Source organism: Anas platyrhynchos, chromosome 22, assembly GCF_047663525.1.
Source record: "Anas platyrhynchos isolate ZD024472 breed Pekin duck chromosome 22, IASCAAS_PekinDuck_T2T, whole genome shotgun sequence".
Taxonomy (NCBI): domain Eukaryota; kingdom Metazoa; phylum Chordata; class Aves; order Anseriformes; family Anatidae; genus Anas; species Anas platyrhynchos.
Genome location: NC_092608.1, coordinates 3,295,564 through 3,320,234, shown reverse-complemented (window position 1 = coordinate 3,320,234; position 24,671 = coordinate 3,295,564). Strand labels below are relative to the sequence as shown.

Here is a 24,671-nt window from a genome sequence, read left to right as displayed (position 1 = left end):
CGTGTTGTTGTGCCCTCCTACAGCCTCCTGATGGGGAGATTTCCTGGAAAATGGGGCCTGGGCTGTTCCATCAGGCAGAATTATAAACTGGTGGTGGCCCTGGAAGTGCACAGCCAAGCGAGGGCAGCTGAGCACGAGTTGAATTTGCTTATCAGCGTGGAGAAGTGGAGTGAATCCAGCAGGCCTCGTGGCTTGTGTGCATCAGGAAGTCTGTGCTGCTGGCTTTTATGGTGACGTGTGACCGTGAGCCTGTCTGTGCTGCTGTAGGACCTCTGTATCCAACCCCTGTGCCAACAACCTATAATCCTTTCTGCAGTTATACCATGGTAACGTTTAATGCTTATGTTTATGATTTGATTTTTTTTTTTTGAGTATTTGGGTGTTGGTAGACTGGTTTAATGAACTGGTGTGGCTACTTTGCTCTGAATAAAGGGATAATGTTTAAATCAGTCTTGTTGCTTTCCTGTCAAAAACCTGCTTGGGTTTCTCATTCCAGAATGAAAACCATGGAACAAACAAGCCCTAAAACCCCCGGTTAAAAATAGGCAGAGCCTCTTGAACACCTTGTGCTGCTTTCAGCCTACATTTGTCTTCCTACGTGCTAGAAATAAAACTTTCCCTTCTCAAAGATATGGGCTATGTCACAGAGTAAGTTCCTGTTTTTCAGCCATTCAGATTTCCCCCTTTTCAGGCACTCAAGCGACACGGGCAGAGTTGTGCTTCTTCATCTAAGCTGATGAAGATAAGGCTATTCTAGATTTTTTTCCGGTGTAACACAACTGATTGCCTTTTTTTTACCTTAAAAAAAGCCATGAGCCTCTCTTTCTGATTGCAAAGATACCGGTTTCTTTTATGCAAGCAACTCTAAGCTCTGGTTTTAGCGTGAACTTACAGTGGCAGAGTAGTTGGTGAAGTTTTATGATTTGTAAGGTAAATGCGTCTTGGACACCACAGAGCCCTGGTTCAGGAATTCATTTAAGCCCATGTAAAACTTTCTGCATCAATATTGTCACTGAAATTTGACCTCTTTGTTGTTTTAAGAACCACCTATAAAAAAGGCTATAATTTTGTACTTGAGAATAAAGCCAATTTTTCCATGAATAATTTAACTTTAATTGCACTAGCCATGACTTACAGGGCCTGGGGTGAGCACATTATATTATTTGTTTGGAATTGCTCTCCTCCACAGATGGAGGTTGGGTCATAGGACTGTTGCAAAAAAAAAAAAAAACTTTTGAAAAACAAACTTCTCTTTTGTCTTTTTTTTTTTTTTTTTTTTTTATCCCTCCCAAAATATATGAAAAGTGCTAGCGCCTGCAGCTCCTATGTGTCGTGGCTACTGCAGCTCCTATGTGTCATGCATTTTCTCTTCCTCACCACCTTCTCCTCTGACCTGGAAGTACACCAAAATGACTCAGGTTTGCCATGAGAAACCTCAGAAAGGTCACATCTAATGACACGCTGTACATGGTGGCAAGCTGAAGAGGAAACGCACAGCTTAGTAACGTCAGTGGCTTGAGTTTTTTGTCTCTGTCTGGTTTCATAAAGTTTTTCCCTTTATGAAATGTCAATGTTTTTACTACCCAGCCTGTGCTCTTGCCTTTGTGGGGAGTTGTCACTGCTGGTGGGCAGGCAGTGTAAGTAACCCAGAGAGGGTCTGTGTGTGTCCTGCTGCTCAAAGGAAGGATCCGGTCTTTGTAATGCCCTTGTGTATTTTTTTTTCGGGGTGAGAAGAATTTATCTTGCCTAGAGAAACCACACGTGGCACTATGCAGACCACTTCTATATTGCCTGACTCCTGCCCTATCTGTTGCAGGCTTGCAAGGCAGTAATTCTCCTCATGGGCCAAAAGAGGGCAGACCTTAAGCAGCCACAGCAAATACCCCAGGTTCTTGGAAACCCCATGGTAGCCAGTCCCATTCACTCCAAAATCCCAAGGAGTGAAAGGAACACGTAACAATTTTGTTTTCTAGTTTCCAGATGCAGCCAAATCACTGCTCTGTCAGTTGTCAGAGGGCATCCTGCTGGAGAACTGCTGTCCCTGTATCCGTCGTGGCACCAGGCTTGTGTGCTTGCTGCTGCTCTGGCTGCTCCTCCACGCTTCTTGCAGCCCACCAGAGCTGCTGCTCTGCTGCAGGTACAACAAATCACATCACCTCATGTAAGCTACTCCTCGTATCGCTGTCATGGCACAGCAAAGGGATCTATAATAAAGACTGACGTTTGCTTTCCAAGAATATAGACAAATTCTGTACAATGTATAAATCCTTTAGTTAGCAGTGGAGTTTTCTACAGCTAGGACAAAAAGAGCTTATGAGGTATAGCTTTAGCTTACGAGGCAATTTCTACTTCGGTCTTATGTATAGTCATTCAGAAATTACATTGACTTCACATGAATAACCTCTTACTTGTAGAAGTGCATGGCTTGCTGCTTTAATCACCCGTTATAAGAAATCAGCAAAATCTCATTGTCAGTAAACCAAAAACTCTCCCTGACTTACCATTGACAGCACCAAGTCCGAGCAGTGTCTGCAAAGCCACACGACTTGCAAGAAATAATTACCTTTGAGAAGCAGTTACGCTATTGTCATTTGTTGTTGTTATTGTTCTTCCCAAAAGGTAATTTGAACAGTCAGCAAACCAGTGGCTCCAGTGACCTCAGACAAAATGAGAACTGTAAAATGAGTCACCTGGCAGCGAGTGTAACACTCAGCTTGTGGCGAGATATCATTATTAAGGTGGGTGAAACTAGAACTCACAGCCATCTCTGAAATTAATCGTGGAAATGCGTGCCCTGAAGCACGCAAATTGCCAAATTGGTGAGCTTCATCAGGTGAAAGAATTCCCTGGTTCTTCCTTCAAATCTCATCCCTGAGCACCCCTCCTAGTGTTGTGCATGCAGGTCATGGTAGCAGAGAGGGAGAAGGGGCTGAGGGATCTGTAATAGCTTTTCTTCTGTTGTGTTCACCTGTTTCTATCTGAATCTGCCCTGAACTGACAGCTAGGTATTGGCATGATCCTTGGGGGACTGGAGCAGGAGATAAGTCACTGTAGTTGGTGTCTGGTAACATTTGTTTCTGTGCCCCCTTTCCTTTGCTGAAGGGAAGAAAAGAAACCCATTCTCCCTGGGTCTCCTGCTGCATTGAGGCCCCACTCAGAAGCAAGGTTCATTTCTTGGAGACAGAGAAGATTAAGACCTCTTCCTCCAAGACTGAGGAACTAGAGCCTGGCATTAGAGACCATTCGGTCCAAACTCCACACACTTGTACTGGATGCTCCTTTTTATTGACAGCTGCAGACTCTAAACCTTGAGGCTTTTCTGAACGTCTCAGCCCCTAGCTTCATCTCTTTGCCTGTTCTAGACTGTGCCATGTCCTCCTGTTGCATGCCAAGGAGAAAGTATGTTGTGATATAAGTGCTCAGGCAACCCTGAAAATTGCATTGCTTCCTATGGCCTTTTAACCCTTGGGATTATAATTTTGAACACAAATCAAGTGGATTGACAGGACCTCTGCTCATGTAGCAAGTTGAAAAATGTAAAGATTGCTGCTTTCCAAAGTGTTTAGTTTTAGTTGAACTTTGTATGGTTAATTTTGTAGCTCCTGCTTAATACAGCCACAAAACCGGTGAAGAGGAGATGAGAAAACTTCTGCTTATTATTGGGTGAAATGGGCATTTGTTCTACCAGTAGGTGCAGAGCCTGCTGAGAACCTGGCCAGGTCAGGCAGCAGGATGGGACCCAGGCCCTGGCGGTAATGACATGCAAAACACACAGGGCTGAGCAAGAAAGGGTTGGCAGACGAAATGTCACTACCTCAAAGACAGGTAAGATTAGCTTTAGAAAATCCCCAGAGATTTTGCAGCCAGATAGTTGTGTTGTCTCTGAAAGGTCACTGCTGACTCGAGCCGTTTAGTCTTGGCATGTGCTGGTGTCTGTTATCTGACCGTCATGTCCTGTCATCTGGCGGTGTCTGCACACGACTGCAGCGCTTCGACAACAACAAAAACATGTAGAGACCCGTTCAGAAAGCACCAACATTCCCAAACAGAGAGGGAAATGAGTGATCTGTTCCAAAACACTGAGGGAAAATTGGTTCCCAGCCTGATAAACGCTTCCCAGCAGGTGAGACCAACGGCCTCTTTTTGAGACTTGGACAAGGCCTTGCAGAGCAAAGGCAAGTTTTGGGCTGAACGGGGAAGGTGTACCCCCTTCTGTCCCACTTTTTACGTGTGGTAAGGGGATTTAAAAGGTGCTGGTGCTGTTTCCACCCTGCACCAGCCTCCGTCTGCTGGGGAAGGAGTATAGGGTAGGGGAAGGTGTGAGGCTGAGTTTGGTAGCAAACTGTTCACGAGAGCAGCAGCAGAAGCATTTTCAATGGTATTGTCATCAAAACACCCTGGGGTGAACATAAATGTAGCTGTTTTGAAACACATTATCTTTATTCTCAACCTGTTCTTACAAGAGAACAATAAAAATCCCCTCAGAGTTGGTCAGGGCCTGTGTGCAGCTCAGACGTGGTCATAGCAGATCGGTCTGCAGAATGTATCTCTGCAGTGTCTGGTGCTTTTGCCTTCGCAATCAGACTCAGCAGAGTCTTAAAATCCTCTTATGACCCTCTTCTCTCTTCAGGGGCTGCTGATGGTACCGTGCTTTCTGTGGAAGGGAAGCACTGCGTGGCCTTTCCTGTGGAGCCCAGGCCTTCTGGTTTTGCTCTTTGCACGAGCTGGCGGTGGGAACCTTGCATCAGAGCCCAAAAAGGGTGGCTGGTGGCTTCCAGCCCTCGGTGGCCAGCTGGGAAGCAGCACGAGCCCTCTGCGTGTCGCTGGGTTTCCTCCAGGCTGTGACATGTGTGAGGAGCAGCATGTGATGGAAGGAAAGGGGATCTCCTTTGTGGTAGGTGTACAAAGAAGGAGGCTTACGTTTTCAGAAATTTAACTGCGGGCCTTCTAGGGGCATTTTGTGGGGAAAACAAACCACAGAGACTGGTGCCTTTAGCCTGCTTGCAGCTAGCTTGGATGTAAGCTTTTTCACCTAGCAAGTTTAGCAGTACAAGAAGTTTTGCAGCATGTGTTTGTAAAACTAGAAGGGTCTGTTGTGTACCTAATCAATCCAATTGCTTCCAGCTCGTGGTAGGAGCACAGGTAAATAGATGCCTGACCAAGGACTAAGTGAGAGGTGTGATAATTGACCTTCTCTTTGAGATCTGTGGATGAAATCTTCAGGAGGAAGGTGCAGAACACAGCAAAGGCTGGGATCTGCCTGCAAAATTTGTTTAGGCTTCATAGACTGTGTGTTAAACTAAGGAAATAACGCAGCAAGCGTCAAATGCCAAGGCATGGCATTTTCCACATGCACTCATCTCTCTTCACAGGTCTGACTCTCCCTTGCCTTGACCTATGTGTCATCACATGCAGCGTGGAAAAGAATCCGTTAAGAGCTGCTTCTGTGTCTGAATTCATCTGCTCAGATGAGAATTAGGTTGGATTTGAAACGTTATCTTTGCCGTGCACACATAAAAGTAACCACAAGCTGCACGGATAGAAGCAAACGCTAAGGTACAGTTGAAATGCAAAAGGGCAAAGAAAAGTAAAATGAGATAAAAATAATAATAATAAAAAAACAAGCTGCCAAACATAAAGCAGTGATTGAAGTGTGTGTCTGTGTCTGTATGGGACGAGACAATGTGGAATTGAAATCCAGTAGCAGGTCGTGATTACGGGTCGTGACATGGCTGTGCCCATGTGTAATTTTGGTGTAATTTTGCTGAGGAGCTGTCTTTTGCTACCTGCATCCCAGGGAATTGGGGGCAGAGGAGCTGCACGGGTCCCTAGAAGTCCTTGTGGGGCTGTTCTCAGTTTTGGTATGAGGGCTGACCTTGCAGCAGCATTATTTCTGGTGGTTTCATGGTATCTATATCAAGTTATATCAGCTCTGGAAAATAATTCAGGAGTCTGCTGCTCCAGATTGTGAGGAAGTTGAAATCAGAGAGCAGAATCAGAAAATCTGTGTGGGTGAATGGAGTTACAATACACTGCACATCTGATAGTTAAATCCTTGAGGGTTTCCAAAGGAGCTGTAAGTCAGAATGAAATAGTCTGAGAGAGCTGCAGTTCACACCCAGATGGAATAATTTGCATTAATTGTCCACTGTATATCAACTGAATATCCACTGTGTATCAACTGGTAAAATTCAATGAAAATCGAATTATGTGATGCTCCATCTTGCTCATAATCAGCTGCTCTCTCAGTGGAGCCACTGGTGCATCATTGCTTTGCCCTGTAAGCATTTGATGAGGTAAAACAAAATGTTTTCCCCTCCCCTAAAGGAACAGGAACAGGAAGAGCACAGCCACAACTACAAAAAGCCTGCTGCCTTCGCCCAGTGTCAGGGGAAGGAGGACTTCTGCAGGGGGAGCCCTGATACCAGCCCACTTTCGCGCGCTTTGGGGTTGCATAGCTTGAGAGATGCCTGCACAGAAAAGTGAATTTGGGCCCCTCAAGACTCAGGTTTTCTTGCTGCTGGTGCTGTGCCTGTGCCAATGGACACAGCAAACTCTGGCAACACCATGCGAGGGGGGCGAGATGAGAATGGTCAGTAAGGGTGTAAAGAAATGCTGCCCTAAATGCGTCTCAGACACAGGTAAGGGAATGATGTGTCTTTTGTCTCTCTGCTTTTCTTTAGTGCTTTGTGTCAGCCAGGGTATTGCAGTGTGGGGAACAGGTGCATGTGTAAATGTATCTTGAGTAGCTGTGTATGCAAAACAAAACCGCAAGGGCTTCCCTCCTGTCTGCCTAAATTCAAGATGTGCCTTCGTGTCAGGATGGATTCCTGTTTCAGGTTGGTTATGTGTCTGTGCTTGCTCTGTAGCAGGAAAGGGAGAGTTAGTTTTCTGGGGGTTGGCCTTGCTCATTTGGGAAAAAGGTGTTCACATAACTCCTGAGCCCTTGCTCCACTCAGACATAGTCTGGGGGCATTGACTGTCTCATTCAGACTTTGGAGGGAACGCAGGGCGTGATGCTCTCTGTTGCCTTTTGTAGTTTTGAGAGTGGGAAGATCCCATTTCATTCCCTCCATCCCTCTGACCTACGCTTGTCTGAGAAATGAATGCCCAGAAAAAGTCTCAGATGATTTCTAGTTTCCACAGCCTCGTCTAACCTGTATTCTTGCCTGACCTTAGAGTGGTGATGTGGTACTGAATTCTCGCTTGTCTGTGACTTTGAGTCAAATGAAGACACTGGAGGTGGAGCAGGCTGGCTGCAGGGGTGAGGGGGTGACATCCCCATGCCTGCTAGGCTGAAGGACAGAACTGGTGACTCTGATGGCCTCTTCCATGGTCCCAGCAACAATCACAGTGTCCTCATCTAGCGCTGTCCAAAACAGCAGCCAGAGCTCAGTAGTAGGGACCATGTAGCTGTTTGCATGACCTTCAGCAAAGGATGCACCTTTCTGTCCAGTCAGTCCTAAAATAGGGTCCCATGGCCTCCTTGAGGTACATTGGAGGGTTTGTGTGCAGGAGGCAGCGTATCCATTTCACAGTGGACCCCACAGCATTCCCCTTCCCTCTGAGATCAGGTCTTTCAGCAAGATGTAGAAGAGTCATTGCTTGGTGAGATCAACTCCAGGATCAACTCTAGACTCATCTACTAGTAATACACTGAGAGAAGCATCCCAAAGCTTTTTTTTTCTTTTTCTTTTTCTTTTTCTTTTTCTTTTTCTTTTTCTTTTTCTTTTTCTTTTTCTTTTTCTTTTTCTTTTTCTTTTTCTTTTTCTTTTTCTTTTTCTTTTTCTTTTTCTTTTTCTTTTTCTTTTTCTTTTTCTTTTTCTGCCTTCCTTACATTTTGAAGACCAATAAGAAGAGACCGGCAATGAGCAGAGGAAGATGTGGGCAGCATCCTGGTGGCCCTGTACATTCCATCATCAATCTCAGGAAATGATCTCTGTTTGATCTTTGCCACTAACTGTGGGTTTTTAAGCATTTCTCTCTTTATTCTTTTTCCTTTAAGGTCACAAAACTTCCTAGTTGAATAGCATTTTTCCTCTCACTGGTCTCCAACTGGTGAAAGAATTACTTGATAGTGATGGGATCAATTTGCCAGTAGCACTGATGGTGAAAGCCGTTTCTGGCCTCGGTTACAAAGGCCTAACTTCTCTCTTTCTTCTTGACAGCCGACAAGCCATGTGCAGAAATCAAGGACACGGACTGCAGATGTCCTCAGGGCTACAGCTGCGCTAATCGGGCCTGCGACTCCTGTCAAAAACTGCCTGAATGTGCAGAAGGCGAGGAGCCGTTTAAGCGTGGTAAATAAACAAAACAGGCTCTAAAAGGCAGAGGTCAATATAAGGAGCTTGCTGATGGTTCTGTTCACTTACTATAGTCCCCTCTTGGGAAGGCTTCCAATGCAAGGGAGGAAAATGGCATTTATACCATGGCCTCAGAAGGTAACACCCATAGGTTTGCAAAACACAAAGGTGGCAAGAGCTGCTTACGTATTTCTCCAGGGGGGTGATTCATACTGCAGAAAGAGTGTAGAGGAAACACATCATCCTCAGATTACCCCCACCTTCCAGTAAAAGCATTGACCACTGTTAATTCCTGTTCTCTTCTCTTATAGGCATTATTGACTACTCATTTGAATGTAAACCATGTGAGATAGGAACCTATTCTAATGTTAAGAATAGCTGGTGCCAAAACTGGACCGAGTACGTATTTATTGATGCTTTTCTTCTTTGGTAATATGCACAATACATTTATCATGATAAATCCTTAAATTGGAAAATTGCTTTTGCATCAAAAGTCAGGTCACCAATGACATTAGATGATTAAAATGATTTATTTATTTATTTATTTATTTTAATTAAGCAAGAGACTTTTCTCTCTTCTCTGGCTTCTTAAGTAGTTTGTCCGAAAGCAAAACTTAAACTGCTATGGATTCATCCTGCTTCCAAGTCCAGCACAAACTGATGCAAAATTATTCCACATGTGGACATCGTTTGTAACAAAGACTAAAAAAAAACTGTGCACGTCAACAATTGTAATCAAATGTTATTTTTTTTTGGGAAGCAGCCCTAATTTTACCTGCTTTGCTATAAAAAGGAACAAAGGAAATAAGCTGTGGAAAGACTGGAGGGGAGGAAGAAAGGGAGATGAGAAAAAAAGCTGGGGAGGAATGAAGGAAAAGGCCGGGACAATCCTAAATGTGACTCTCTTTCTTCTTTTAGTTGTGAAGGTTCTGGGTTTCTAACAATCAAGCGAGGCAACAAGACACACAATGTTGTGTGTGGCTTCCCTGTTGAAGATGTGGAGCAAGGTACCTTCTCACGATGCTTTGTTTCCTTGAGCCTCTACTGGCTCTCTGCATGTCTTTCGTTGTGGATTTGCAGCATGTTACCATCCAGAGCTTGCTGTCATTCAAGATGGCTTTGAAAATGACTGTTGTGCTTCTTGCAATATTAATACAGGTAGAACTTTTTACCTAGGCAGAGAGTCCACCATTACAACAATGTCAGCAACGAAGAGAGAGAGGAGCCCAGCAAATGTCCTTGAAACAGAGCACGCAGTTTGCAAACCATCCATTTCCCACTGAACCTGCTGTTTTGCTAGATTTTCTCAGGAAGACAATAGCTTAGTAGGTCATCCTCTTCCTTTACACGTATTCACCCAGTCCACAACACCCACAACTGAAACCGTGTTCAGCTGAAATCTGTTCATGGATCAGATCGCACAGGAATGACTGAGTGTCAACGACAGCAAGTGTCACTGCTCCTGCTTCTGCCTCGCCTTTGCCCCTGTGGGGCAGTGGCACCTTTCAGATCTGGGCCCTTTGTTGAGGGAAATTGTTCGTTGTGTTGAGACAAACTGCAAAAAGGTGCTGCTTTTAATCTCCATGGGGCTGACACAAGTGTGAAAATTCAGCTCGCCGTAGTGCTTTTCAAGAAAACATTGAAGCCAAATCCATCAAAAGAGCAAAGCAGAGTAGACAGATCAAATGGTAGCGCTGCTTTCTGCATGAATGCCTCTTTACCCACAGGTGGTGATACTGGCACTCTTGATGGGAAGCACCTCAGTTTTACTGCAAATACCTACTCTGGTTTTATACCAGGCTTATCTATTGCCACAGAAAGAGGAAATCAGCCTTAAGATTTCCTTGGAAGCACTGCCTTTCCTTTACCGATTGCATATGATGATTTCTTTATATTTATTATATTTCTTACAATATGATTTCTTAATCTTTATTCAATGTATTTAGTTGCAGCTCGCGTTGCAGACGGCTCTATGTATACCACCATCCTGGCCATCTTTACTGCAGTGGCTGTATTTGTTCTCATCTTGCTGACCTTCTTCTTGCATTTCTGCATCTGGTCACTGAAGAAAGAAAAATACCACGTGGTTGACAGTAAGTGCACCTTTGTGGGCTTCCCTGGGGCTTTTCAGTAGAGAATAACGTGTCCATTGCTCCAGACTCAGAATGGAGTACGTTAAGTTTAATAAATAGAGTACGAACTGATGTGCTGTGTGATTTGGTGGGTCTGTGTAGGGAAAGGTCTTGCGAAGACATGCGTGTGCAGTGCTTTTGCTTATTCTCACTGCAGATGTGGAACATAACTTCTCTAGGCTGCTGCTGGCTCCGCAAGCACCACACCACCGAGAGGAGACTTACAGCTGCCAGTTTCCAGAAGAAGAACATGGAGACAAAACACCAGAAGAAAAGAGTGGCTATTTCCACCCTCCGAGTCCGCACTGAAAACAGATAAATTGCAAAGTGCCATGAGAATGAGGAACTGAGATCAGCTTTTAAAAAAAATGAGGAAAAAAAAAAAAGGGAGGGACCGGGTGCATAAAGCATCATTCTGTACATAGCAATAAGGAGCAGGTTTGGGGGAATTTTGCTTTGTTTCTTCTCAACAAAACTCCTATTTAGAAACAGGAGCTGTTTAAATCAGTCTGACATTCAATTCAGCTGCACTGTTTTAGGCGGTTTTCCTGAGTTGTGGGTTGCTTTTTTGTTGTTATTTGGTTGTTTTTCATTGATGCACTTCTTAATATTGTTTGGGACAAGAGACCCTTCTTGTTATTACTCCACTTTGCATCTTCTGCTGTGGTGCTCCTCCAGCCTGACTGGTGCCTGGCAGGCTGGTGTCCTGCCATCAGTCCCTCCAGGGCTGCGGGAGGTATGGAAATACCTGTGCCGAGCAGTCAGAACTACTGCTCTTCTTTGGGCAGGCTTTGCATTCCTGCCGAGTGGCCCTTTTAGTTAGGCAGCAAAGGGCCTTTACTTTTAATCCATGAACTACTCCACTTTCCTACCACAGCAGCACCTGCTGGCCGGTCTCGGTGCACAGAGGTGTCCAGGTAAGGCTGCTGTGGCCACGTTCTTTGTGTTTGCAGAGACTTTTCTATGCAAGCTCTGTCATCCCTTCCAGGAAAACTGGAAGAAGAAGGGAGTGACATTTATCCTTGTCTCCTCCACAACTCAGCTATCTTCGGTAGCTGGAACATTGAATTCAATACAAGAGATTTCAGAAAGGCTCAAGGATCATGCTGTCTAGAGAAAGACACTTGACTTAGTGCCCTCTTCTCACCTGGCTTATAGAGCAGAAAAAGACGGTGGGAAACAGAGAGAAGCCAACCACTTGTTCCTGATCCTTTTCCTTCCCGCTCCAGAATAAAAGGAACCAGGTCTTCTGCTGATGTATACCAGCATAGCTCCAGTGACTTGATCATCAGCTGAAAGATATGCCCTTTGATGAACATAGAACGATGCAGGATTTTTTATTAAAGCTTTCTCAAGTTTTGTAGAGCTCTGGCATGGCTAGAATTTGTCCTTTTGCCTGAATTTAAAGGGGGAGTGTGTTGGTTGGTTGGTTTCTGTCAGTTGGCACTGATTTCAGATAGGAATCCAGTCTGTGGCTTCAACTAATTAAAATGTTTTTCTCATTTTTTATGTAATTATATATATATATATCTTTTCTTATAAAACTATAATTATTGTTGTGTAATGGGATTGCAATTATAGGTACAAAACCTTGAATGTCTTCTGGTTTGGCTATCTGGAGAAAGCTGCTTAGAGCAGATTCTTAAGACTAAACCAACACTGGGCAAAAATGAATTTTGAGTCAGCTTTCATGTAAAAGCATATAAATATCCCACCCTTCACTCATTCCATCACAGTTCCAGTTTCAGTTTTACAGCTTCCCTGTTACTGTGTTGAGTACCATTAACATCCCTGTACTGTAGCTTCCTCATCACATTAGATGGAAACACTGATAATTCTCAACCTCAGAAACATGATGTAAGACATAATTGGTATTTTCAATGTATTTTTGCCTTCTCTCATCCTGTTGCTTTTAATTCTTGTGTTTCTGTTAAATTTTCCTGTAGGTATCCCTATGTGGAATTCATTTCAAATGTGTTTTCTTCCGTTGCTTTGAGAAAAATGCACTCTTAACTGAGGTGGACTGGGCATTCACCCAAGGAAAGGTGGCAAACATTGGACTGGATGAAATAGGGAAACTTAGCTTAAAGTATAAGACTGGCTTTGCCTTGTAAGCAGGTACACTGTGGGATTTAATATACTCAGAAGTCTAAACACCTGCTGGTAAAGACCATTCTTAGTGCTTCTTCTGTGTTGGCCGTGTTTACTCTCTGATCTATATTGGTCTTTCATTTTTTAATGTAGTGTGTTTTTCACCAAGATTTCTGATTGTGACCTTTTGTAAAGGCAAAATAAACTTGACAATTAATGAAGTGTCTGCGTTACATGATTCAGCAAATTGGGAAGAAAGGATTTTAATCCTCAGGTCATCTCAGTGTTCATGAGAGCAATTAAGTTTTACTTTTCCAGCTTACTTCGCCTGTCTTACAGTACTTTGGCTGTTTCAGCAATATACCTCCAAACTTTTCTGTTGTATTTCAGACGGGTGCACTTGCATTTTTTCCCCTTCTTAAGTAAGTGGCTTAACGTTTCCTGGCTGGTGGTAAGCCAGCATTTCAGCTACGCTCTACCAAAGAAGCAGGAAACTCTGGCTGACGCTTTTTTCCATTCCTCACAGCGGCAGAGAAACAGCAACATTTTTTTTGGGGGGGAAAAAAAAATCAAGAGATTTCGAATCTCTTACTATTTGGGAGATGAAAGATGTGTCTAGTGGAAGTCTGTGCCTCTGGCAACAGGTTGGGCAAATCTTGCGAGGTGTGCAAGACTTTCTGGGCTGTGGGTGTTGAATAGCCAACAGTGCTGCCAGTTAATACTGAAAGATGATGAACAGTGCCATATTATTCACTGGAAATTTGCAGAGTGGCCTCTCAGGTTTCTATATGCCTACCTTGAAGAAAAGCTCTACTTCCTAATTACCTAACCACCTGACTTTAGGGCTGTTTATTGATGGGAAAAGCAACCAATTTCCTGACTTCTTAAAGCTGAGATTCAGAGGGAAAAACCCCATGTGTGAATCATTTAAGCCTTGGAGCATTTCAGTAAAGCGCTGTACTTTGCATCAAAGCAAATGAAAGCTATCAGCTCAGACTAGTGAGCTGCTGAGGAAACACTACGTTTCGGTTTCCATTCAGGCAGAGCCATAGCTTTATTTTATCAGGGCACAGTTACAGCATTTCTGCAACATTCGAATTAATTCACGGCTGAATTTTCAGCTCAAATGGCAGAGCTTGTAGTTTTTCCAAGTTCCAGCTTGAACTTCAGCTTGATCTCTGTGTATGGGCTGCAGGTTAAAAAGAAGCTTCTCTCTCAAATCATTAAAATCCAGTGAAATGTATATATATATATATATTATTTTTTTTTATTATTATTATTTTTTTGCTTCAGGACTTGTAAATGTTATAGAAACTTCACCATGTGAAAATAAAAAAGTTTTAAACTTTGATTACAGAGAAGCTTGATACTTAGAAGTGGCTTGCTACTCATAATCAGATAAAGACCTTCCCACACAGCTTTAGGAAATGCAGGGTAGCAGTTAGGAGAATAAGGTAATACCCCTTTTATGTACTCATTTGCTTAATCTCAAACTGCTCTGTCTGTATTACACATACAGGCTCAAAAATATTTGATTATAAGTGATGATCAGAGGCGTTTTGGGCCCCATTGATTTCTGGGGATTTCTTCGTATTTTAACTGCAAAAAAAGAGTGAAAAAGCAACACGATAAAAGAATTGCCTGAGGTATAGAAACAGCCCTGCTCATCCTAAAGATTTTGCTCAAATCAAGTCCCTAAAGATTTCTGCAGGCAGCGTTTTGTTGTGCTAACACATCTGCTTGTGTTTTCTTCACATTATTAGGGTTTTGAAACTGGAGAAGGTAAAAAAAAAAAAAATACATATTTTCACAGGACTTCCTGTTTTTGTTGTTGTTGTTTAGAAAAAAAAAGTCCCCTTTCTCAGGGAAAGTGAAATTAAGCAATTGTGTGATTAAGCACCTACTTATTCATAAAAGTTTTGAATTTGTTGCCCGGATTCAGCCCAACCTAGCAGAGGCTGGGAAAGCATCGGGGAAAGAGAATCATAATTTGCTCATGGATATACTTTTGTGGGATTTTTTCTAAAACTGTTGATTTATTTTATTTATTTTTTTACAGTATACCCAGCTTTCCATTTTCTTGTTTTACAGGTGGCCAGCGTAGGCTGCACAGATGAAAAATTGGGATAAAACAGGGACCGTGGGACCACACTAGGCCTGTTCAGGTGACTTCACAGATGACCTGGATGCAACCTGGATGATTGGCCTGCAGGTAACTGAGGATTTGTGTGTGTCATGAAATGCTTGATTGTTCTGGTTTGCAGCAACGCTTTGTTTTCAGTGCTATGCTGAGCGTAACAATGATTCTTAAGGTGTTATAAACCCAAAAGAAAATATTTTGAAAGCACCAGAATGAATAGATTTGATTCACCCTGGAGATTTTTGGGTTGTTTTTCTTGGAGGGCAGAAGAGAGCAAAGAGATTACGGGGACACATTCTTGATGTAGGCAAGGAGGAAAAGCTATTGGAAGGGGCTGCTTGCCATGAAGAATTGCACTGTGCCTGCCATTTCAAAGGGGGGCAATGGCTTTCCAAACCGATGGCTACCTAAATGAGGATGGAAAGGTTTTTTTAAACGCGAATGCTTCTTTCTACGCATGGTTTAGGCTCAGGATTATGGGTTTTATTTGTAGTATTTACACAGTATTTTACAGTGTTTCTTTTTCCCGAGAAGAATCAAGCAATAAATATAGGAAGCAAATTGAGAAAGATTTCTCTGTAAGGCATATGTACAACTGAGGTCAGAGTCACAGGGACCCACACAGATTGCAATGGTCCATTCAAAACAGCAGCCAGTGCAGAGTAATTCACGTGTAGATCCTTTTTTACCTCTCAGTCTGAAAGAAGCTCGGTTTCCAGTTTCCAATCCATTCTTACTCATTCGTGCAGCTTCTTCACTTTCTGTTGGGATCATATTCAACATACCTTCTTCCTGTCAGTGCATGCTGGTGTCCTAGTGATGCTGCCAGGATTTCTTAGGGATGCTTGGTGGTGGCTGGAGTGATAGAGAATCGAGGTTTTTCTCCGGCTGGAACGTAGAAGATATTTTTAGCATGTGGATATACTATTTTAATGTATGAATATTTTCTTGGCAGAGAGTATTCCCATGCAGTTTTAGTATTATTGGCCAAGAACTTACACACTAGACAAATGCAGGCATCCTCAGTGAAAGAATAAACCATATTAATTAATAAATACTCTGGGCCCAGCATCTTTTCTACTTCTAAAACATCTGCTCCTGATTCACCTTCCTCTCCTCCGTGCCCAGATGTGGTTACCCACTGTGCAGCGTGTACTCTGAAAGCTACAGACACGGATGTTTTAGGAAGTGGTGTGACTTTTAACACACCTCTGAAACTTCATGAAACAGCCCCTTGCCCTCAGCACTTCTGCTTATTTCACTATGTAATTTCCACTGAAATCTGTGCAAATCAGGTGCTCAGGTATCTGTCTTTCACTTCTGGAGTAGGTAAAGTAGTTTTTTTTGCCTGAGGACCCAAATTCAGTTCCTGCTGAAAGAGTAGATTTATTTATTTATTTATTTTTAAAAGAAAAACACATTGATAATTACTGGCCTACTGCATGAGACTTATCAGGAGAAAGATAGGCTTGAAGACAACTCCATACTCTTTTGCGGAAAAGGAAAAGAAAATTTAGGAGGATGATCCATCTCAGATAAATCTAGGTATGACTGGGAAAATTCCAGCTCGATAAGAGAGATTGCGCTCTGAAAAATACCTTCTGTAGGTGGAAGAGGAATTTTTCATAATCCTCTGCTGTGGAACAGGTGATAAGGATTGGTTCAGTCAGGCTTCCTGCAAGACATGAGCAGGGAGCAGTTTGGTGATGGAAAAGAGTGCAAAGTTTTTTGCCATGACACATGCGTGAGCCCGGAGCCAGGAAAGCCACAGGGACTGTCCCCACACGAGGTTAGCACCCTCTCCCTGCAGCCAGCCTCTGGCTTTCAGCTTGATTTTGCTTTTAACCACAGGAAGGCTGCGCTGCCCCGTGATGGAAGCGATAAGGGACTGGGACTGGGCTGGCTGTTGAACCGAGCAGGGAAGCAGAGAAAGCAATTAAGACTTAGCAGCCAGCAACAGAAGAAACCCCTAAAGAGCATGTTTGATCGCCTTAGGTTGCAACTAGAAATGAAATCTGATTTTAACTAGATACTGTCTCCTGTGGTAGATTCAAATATCCTGGCTGTGAAAGGGATTTGTACGGAATCTGTGGGGCATTGGAAGCCTCTTTGGTTCTTATTAAAGCAGTTTTTTTCCTGCCAGAAACTGCTGCTGCAAAGGGGGCCTGCAAGCCTGAGCTACTCTGTGCAACTGGCTGCACTTGCAGGAAGAAAAATTCCCAAATGATCTATCCTCAGTTACATACCTGTAATCTCAAACTGTAACCTCCCCAGCACAGTGGATTTCTCCTTTGCCTGGATTCCAGTCAGGGGGAGTTTTCCCTTCAAAAAAGAAAAGGAAAACATTGCTTTTCTTCAGGCTTTCTCCTTTTCTCCTTGCTATTCATTTTTACCACCCAAATCTGCTCACCAGATCCAGCTTCTCTTAGTTCTTTACTTATTTGACCATTTGCACTGTGTCTTGTTACCTCATATGTGATTGCAGTTCTCTCCTTATCCACAGAGAGGAAAAGCAGGTCTTCTGGAAACAGGAGCAGCAGTCTTTCCTTAGAGTCCTGCAGAAAAGAGGCACTTTAGAGACAGCAGAAATGTTCAGTAACTTCTGCTCAGTGGGTTTGTCTCAGCCAAAGGCAGACTATGAAGGTTAATGGCTGTGGCAACACCAAAAACTTGGAGCAGTCTGCAGTGCCCATGCCAGCCACAGATGCTGTTCTTTGTATTTCTTATTCAGCCTGGATATTTGGTGCTTAGAAAGCTGGTGGGATTACCCCAAGATGGATAGATGGATGAGTTGTTGTTGGTGTTGTTTTTAAGAATAGGACAGGTCCAAATCTGCAAAGGAATGTGTAGAAAATGTTGATCTTCCTGTGTAATAGGAAGGGGGTGAACTCTCCCCCCAGCATCTTTGGAGGCTGAGTGTAACTGTCTGTCTGGACACATTCTCAGAAGTGGCTTTCAGGGGAAGAAAAGAAAAACCCGCTGCATTTCCTTTTGTCTCTTTAACACTGTAGGACTTTGACATAATTAGCTTTATGCTATGTTTTCTGTAGCATAATGACACACACGAGCAATAGTCATTAAAACAGCAAAACATATTTTGGGGAAATACACATTATAGCCCCCCCCCCCCTTTTTTTTTTTTTTAAACAACTGTTCCATGTGAGCCTGAAGTTACACTGATTTTAATCTGTTCAAAGCCACCCACGTATCCGAGCAGTATACGTTACCCCTGTGCAGCCAGTAGCCACTTGCACCATGGTCAAATATTGGATCCTCCCCAGATGCTGGATTGGTTTTCCTTCCCACTTCAGAATGGTGCTGCACAAGAGGTGTCTCATCAGCTCCTTTTTCTTCCACTGTTCATCACATGGCACCTTTGTTTTTATTTTTGGGGGGACAGAGCAAAAGGTCATAAAACTGAAGGTATGAAGTTTTTCAGGGTTAGAGTGTGATGAAAAAAAGGTAATTAGAGGATATGCTTGGAAACCGGGACACCCGTGATGAAGTTCCTAGTTTGCTGCAGTTTCCTGCCTGCTTGTGTGCTGTAGTTTCAGGAGCACCAGCTGAAACAACGAAACAGCTTTAGATATTAAAAGGAAAAGTCTCATTTTTCTTCTCCCACTCACAAGAGGTTTTTTTGGATGTTGGTTTGATTTGAGTGGGAATGTCATCATAATTCTAAGCACTTTGGGCTTGGCATTCAAGTCCTTTTATTAGGGGATTTTTTTTTTTTTTACTTTTTAGGGATGCTTTACTTTTCCTTTAAAGTAGTCCTGTCTGGCAAACAGGAGAGTGGGGTTTGAGGTGTGCTCATGGTCTGCATGGCTGTGCTGAGCCCTGGGTGCGTTTCTGCAGTCTGTAATGAATCCTTAGATTAACACCACCTTGGCTAACTCCTGCAAAGTTAGCAGATATCCACTAGATACAAAAAAAGTGTGACCTGCAGAGAACATCAGACCGCAGCAGTTCTTGATGGGTCATCTGGGTAGCACTTTTTTTCCCTCAAAACTGAGGACTTTAAGACACGACTAAGGTACGGGGTTGTCCTAGAGTCTACACCATGCCAGACATCAAGGGCAGCTGGGTGGATGTGTAAAGAAAGGGAAACCTTAAGCACACAGACAGTAAATAGCACTAGGGAGGGGGAAAAGAGGAGCTGGCTGTTCAGCTGACTCTTACCTTTCAGGAATCTGGGGGTACAAAGACATGGGCAGAAGCTTTGGGAGGATTCATTGCCTTGCTGTGTCTGAGTGTCATAAGCCATAGCAGTGTGGGTGTTTTCAGTGTCAGTGTAATCCTGCCATCTTGTGACTCTTGTGGATGTTGCAGTGTGGTTTGTAAGCTTACGTATTTATAGGTTTGTGCAACAGCACGTATCAAAGAGCAAGTCTTTATTTTGTGGCTGTAACTAATGGGAAATTACATCTTTTTAGTAGTGTATCGGTTACACCCCATGAAGAAAAGCAATCAGTGATTTGTCTAAAACCTCTCATGAGCACACAGCATGAGTTTAGTGATAAAGCAATGATGGGAGCGAGTTTACTTCAGCCTAGAAAGTATCTACAGCATCTTCAGGTAAACCTACTGTTTATTTCTAGCCTGTCTCCTAAAGATCCCCCCCAAACCCTATCCATTTTCAGAGCTACCGCCGTTTCCTCTTTCTGTGCCATTCTCTTTACGCCTGTTCTCCACTGACTTACCAGGAAAGAGATGTTATTGTCGGGACTGGTGGGGCAGTGGGCATTTGCTATCTTGATTTGGTGCTGGAGGTGTCGAATCCACATGTCGAAGTCAGCTGAATTCTGGCAGCAAATGAGCCGGGATTCAATCATGGACCCTGCGCAGAAACACACACATGGTCAGGGGCTGAGGAAGGGTGGTTGCAATCTGCCTTTGGGCCCACCGGGTGAATTTTGCCTCCCCCATGCCATGGAGCAGCTCTGTAGGCAGACTCCACCTGCACTTTGGCATCTCGTGGTGGAACATGCTCCTGTCTGGCCTTTGTTGCTGTTGGTGGGAGATACCGGGCTGACACTGGGACAACTGGAAAGCTACCTTGGTCTAAATCCATTGCCATTTCCCTCCTGTTTAGTTTAGGTGGAAAATTAGAGTAAAGGGGCATTCTCCAGGAGGAATATCTTCAGTAATCAGCCACCTGGCTGCATAACCCCCTTATCTTCTGCCCACATAGACCCCAGTCCTTGAAGCCCAGAGCATGGACATCAATCACTGCTCTGCAGCCACCCCAGGCCCCTCCAGGAACTGCCCAACAGGCTTACCAGAAATCTCAAACGTGTAGCTGATGGCACTCACAATCTGCCTCAGCTGCATCCCAGCGAGAGGAAGGAGCCCCTGGTATGGTGAGGAATGATGTTAGAGGTCAGCTGGTAAGAATAACTTCTCTGTCCCACTGCAGTCCCTCTCACACACAGCAGGTTGCTTTTCTGCAAGCCAGATAAAGAATTTCCCATCTTTTCAGCCTTCCACCTTAAGGAAGTTTGGGACAGATGATGTTCAGCTCATTGGCTGGAGACGTAGCAAATCTGAGTTTTTATTCCTGTTTCCCTACCCATAAAATGACTGTCCTCCTTCATAAAATGCTCGGAGCTACAGGGGTGAGCTTCACCAGTAGACCAAGACTGGTGCTGAAAAGCAGTTTGTATGAGCTAGACACAATTTCATCCACCTTGCAGCCTCCCCCACTTCACCACCTGCCCCAGGCCCCCCCAGCCATGCCAGCAGAGGACACTCACATTGAGGACAAAGGGGCCTCTCTGCATTTTGGATCCCGTATTTCCTAAAGTGATGGTTTCTTTTCCGTGTCCTCTTACTCCACCCATGGAGCTGATGGAGGGACTTTGATTTTTATCACCTCCAGCGTGATACAGCTCAAGGATCTTTCTGTAGTGAGGAAGTTTCTTAATTTGGCTCTTTTTTTTTCTCACATTCGGGAGCCACAGACGTGTATCGGAGCCATCAGGAGACGTCGCTGTGCTGAGGGCAGCTCTCCTGGACGTGTCTCCTTCATGCACTGTGTGCCTGCCCCCTCCTACACCTTCCCTAACTCCCTCTCTCCTGTCACCTCCTGTTCTTGTCGCCTTCTTCAGATGCCTTCTGGCCGATGCCTCAGCTCACTGGTAGGGAGCTGCAGTCCCTGGGTAAACCAGGAACGTGATAAGCGGCCGGCTAAAATTATAGAATATAATATAAATAGAAAGTGGCACTTCTTTTTCAATCCCTGGTGCGGACTGTTCAAAATAAGCTGAAAAAACATGGTGAACTGTGAGCTACTGTGCTAGAAAATATGCCAAAGCCCCAGTAAAATCAGTGAAGTGCCCCTGTCTTGGCTGGTGGGGTCAGGATATCTTTGCTCCATCTTGAGCAGGGCATCGAGGGGCTAGCACTCTTTTTGCACACACATGCTAGAGCTATGAGCAAAGAGATACTTAGGAAATCTGGAATATGAGCGTAAATGCACAGACACAAAGGGATTCTTAAGCTTTACCTCATAAACAAATGCCTTCTTTGTGTGATCCACGGAAAGAATCAGCAAGTGCAAGGAGGCCAGCACGACGTAACACTCACACATCTCCTGTTGAAATGAGATCGGTCACACCTTTCCTCTAGAACATTTCAGTTTCCTAAAAGGAAATTACATCCCTCCAAAGCTCTTCGCCTCCCCTTGCTGCCTGACAGGTGTCTGTGCTGAGGAGCTCTGCAGTGTTTAACTGCTGGGCTGTCTTGCTCTCGGTCACGGTTTGGCCGAAGCTTTATGTCATTAATTTGTCATTTTTCATCATCTTGCCTCAGGGTGCTCTCTGAGAACTGGTAACCCAGACCATGGCATTCCTGAGAGACAGCGAGGTTTTGCTGTGTGCGTGCAGTCAGATAAACAAGGCAGTGTGGTTAGAGAGGCGTGAATCCATGGCAGAGCTAGGACAGGTCTCGGTTCCTCCTGACTTTATCACCAGCACGGCAGTGACTGTCACACTGCTGGTTTCACCACTCACCACCAGCACCCGTGGAGAGGGTTCGGTCGTCACACAGGCAAATTTGAAACCGTAATGACCTTATCTCTTACGCTTTTCCCCAAAAAGAAACCTCTGACAAAAAAAATAAAAAATAAAAATAAAAGGATGTTTTTGTCAGAATGAATAATAAAAAAGTCATGCTGTTCAAGGAAGCAGCTGTGAAATCCTTTCAGCTCTTGCTGGCACTCGTGAAAAAAAAGTTGAACTTATTAGCATTAATTCCAGGGAAAAAAAAGGTCAAGACAAATTGTGGTTTGAGTGTTGCGCTGAGGTTTGACACTAGTTTGGACAGGGCCTGTGAAATCCAAAGTTAGACAATCTTTTCTTTCTCAAGGGAAAAATCCCCTGTGTATTACCCAGTGGTTGTGGTGCAAGGATGATTACCTCCATGTGGTAACTCCTCAGAAAAACCCGGGAGGACCAAACAATTTCCCCGAGAGAGTGGATGTTCATCCCTTCCCAGCCAGTGATGGGCTGTGAGCTCAACAAGTGCAGCAGCTCCTCCCGTGTTCTTCCCCACAGCGCTTCTGCCTGGAAAAAAAGCAAAACCAACAAGCTCTTTTTGTAATCTTACCAGGAATATCCTGAAAAATGAGACACTTAGAGATGGAAAAATTGAAACTAAACTCAAGCGATGCTGATATATAACTAACTGGCTAAAAGAGAGGGGAGGGGGTGTGCTTTTTCTGCCCAGACTATGGGAGATTGGGATGTTGGCAGTGTGTGTGAATTTCCATGGATCTCTTCCTCTCTCTCTGGGCATGTTCTCAGCAACGGTAATAAAACGTGGTCCCAGGAAAAATTCCCCAGCTGACTTGTGGTGACAAGCTTTCATGTATGTGAAGCTGTAGAAAGCAAGCTGGAAAACTATACCTGGGCCTCGAAACAGACAGGACTTTTTTTGCTTTCAAAGTAAAGGGAATGTTTCAGCATTTGGCACTTTACTGTAATGGGACACTGCATCAGGATAATGCCACAGTGGGTGAGATTGACAGGGCTCTGATTTCTTCCTTGGTTCATATGAATCTCTGCATGTGTGACCCTGCTGCTCATACCTCTTCTGTCTCCGTGGGGCTTGCAGGGTCCTTGGGCTGGAGGGATCCCTCGCTCTGGCCGTCTGAGATGGACCACTTTCTGAAATGGAAGAGGAGATGGAAAGGCATAGAAAGGCACTTTCACATGGTGTCTAAAAGAGAGGGATTTGTGCTCAGTCAGCAGACAAATGTATGGATTTCTGACAAAATTTTTGTGTATACTAAAATATTCTGGTTTAGGCATGAAGACTGGCTGGTAACAGCTCAGTGAACTGTAGGGAAAAATGCAGTAGATGCAGAATCAGAAAGCAGGCATGTCAAGGAATAACAAAGCTGAACCTCTGGGAATGATAATGCTAAAGGCCCCCTCACATTAAGCAGAAACTGTGGCCTGAATTCATCAGAGCATTTAGACTCATTTAGGCTTTTCTGCTGGCTTTGTGTGGGAAGGATGACGGAGGCACTCTCAGCGTGCCTGCCTGGATGGACAAGGGAAGAACAACCCCGTTTCCTGGCATCTGGTGAAATTATGGAAGGAAACAGCTCAACACTTGGCCTGGAGTACAGAACGCTTAGGTGGTATGGTAACAGATGGAAAAGACCGCCAGAAAGAGGAGGGGATTTATTTTTTTTCTTTCTGTTTGTGGTGGATATGGTAGAGACAATGGCCTTACCTGCCTTAGAGGTTAGCTATTGGGGAGAAACCATGGCTTGCCTGCTGAACCTTCATCACTGGAGGTGTTCAAGGACAGGCTAGACAAGCATCTGCCAAGCAAGATTTGGGAAGAGCTGAGGCTGCTCCAGAGGAGGGAGCAGGGCTAAGGGCCTCCTGAGCTTCCTCAGGCCTCTGACTGCCTCTGGCATGTGTCACCGAGTGAAACCATCTATTTCCGACGAGACGAGAGCAGTGCTCGCCAGAGCCCCAGGACTTGGTTGTGGTTGCTGCACGGGCTGAAAGAGCCTTACATCCCTGGCAGGGGGGAGTATTCCCACCTGCAGGTTCTACCTTAAAGGACTGTGACACCTAAGGGGATCTACTAAGGAGAAGTAGGCAGGCTCTAGTTAGAAGTGCCTGACATTTAGCGTTACTGTAAATACTGTCTAGAAAAGGGGAAGAAGCAAAAGCTCTTTTTTTTTTTTTTTTTCCTTTCTTTTATTTATTTTTTTTTTTAAGGGAGCCATTTGGCAAGCAAACACAGACATCGGATTTCAGTTGTCAGCACCTTTCTCTTTGATGGTTGGCACTTCTCACACCCCCAGAACTGCTTCCTACCTGGTCCCGCCTGTCTTCAATAGCTCCACCTCGTCCTGGCTTGTTCCTGCAGACCCAGCCTGCCTGGCACTCAGGCTGCAGCATCCCATCCTCGGTCACTGGCTCCCCCGTCCCCAGATGCTGGCTTCAAAGTGATGCTGGCAGTCAGAGGATCGCATGAATGTGCTTGAGTGGCAGTCAGTCAGAGTAAGGACAGGAGGGGAAGGCAGCACGCATGCACCCTTCCACTCGCTGCTCATTTACATTCTCCTTGTGTTAGCAGCAGCATCTGAGACGTGAAAGCATTTCCTGTTGGTTTTAAACCTCTCGCCCCCCTCCTCGTCTCCTTGGTCCCCCAAGCGTCATTGCTTCCTGCTGCGATGATGGCCTCGATGTGATAAGCATGTGCTGCTCTGTGGTTGTCACCTCAACCAAATGAAAAACGAAAGAGACTCTTAATATAACGCAGTTAAATGTGCAAGGCACAGCTGGGGAGGGAGGGAGTTATGGGACCGGTGGGGGGGGTTCTGCTGTTGAGCCCTGGGTTTAGTCTTTGCAGCTGGTCTCCCTGCCTTTCTGGAGAATGACTTGGTAAAAAAGTTGGCCGGTTTCTGGCTTGCACCTGTGAGATCAACATTGTTTTTAAAAGGGATGGTTTTTAATGTGGTAGCGGTGGTCTCATTTTCTG

At 44.4% G+C, this 24,671-nt stretch overlaps 2 protein-coding genes across 3 annotated transcripts; one reads left to right on the top strand and one right to left on the bottom strand.

The window, feature by feature from the left end:
* Window positions 1-4,625: 4,625 nt before the first annotated feature.
* TNFRSF18 (TNF receptor superfamily member 18) lies at window positions 4,626-12,747 on the top strand. 2 transcript variants are annotated; one of them, XM_013103783.5, is made up of 8 exons: window positions 4,626-4,894; window positions 5,373-5,556; window positions 6,328-6,641; window positions 8,169-8,300; window positions 8,615-8,702; window positions 9,222-9,310; window positions 10,250-10,396; window positions 10,593-12,747. In XM_013103783.5, the coding sequence occupies exons 3-8, from the start codon at window positions 6,467-6,469 to the stop codon at window positions 10,742-10,744; spliced, it is 783 nt and encodes a 260-aa protein (XP_012959237.1). In that variant the 5' UTR covers window positions 4,626-4,894; window positions 5,373-5,556; window positions 6,328-6,466; the 3' UTR covers window positions 10,745-12,747. The 2 variants fall into 2 exon arrangements, with proteins under 2 accessions (XP_012959237.1, XP_005008864.1); XM_005008807.6 differs by having other exon boundaries at window positions 4,636-4,894; window positions 10,256-10,396.
* Window positions 12,748-14,760: 2,013 nt separating this feature from the next.
* Window positions 14,761-24,653, bottom strand: LOC101791564 (probable pleckstrin homology domain-containing family N member 1). The gene is made up of 11 exons (XM_005008806.6): window positions 24,005-24,653; window positions 22,753-22,831; window positions 22,082-22,228; window positions 21,172-21,258; window positions 19,946-20,018; window positions 19,367-19,503; window positions 17,894-18,040; window positions 17,135-17,221; window positions 16,913-16,988; window positions 16,265-16,341; window positions 14,761-15,554 (listed from the first exon to the last, which is right to left on the bottom strand). The coding sequence occupies exons 1-11, from the start codon at window positions 24,091-24,093 to the stop codon at window positions 15,480-15,482; spliced, it is 1,074 nt and encodes a 357-aa protein (XP_005008863.4). The 5' UTR covers window positions 24,094-24,653; the 3' UTR covers window positions 14,761-15,479.
* Window positions 24,654-24,671: the final 18 nt, after the last annotated feature.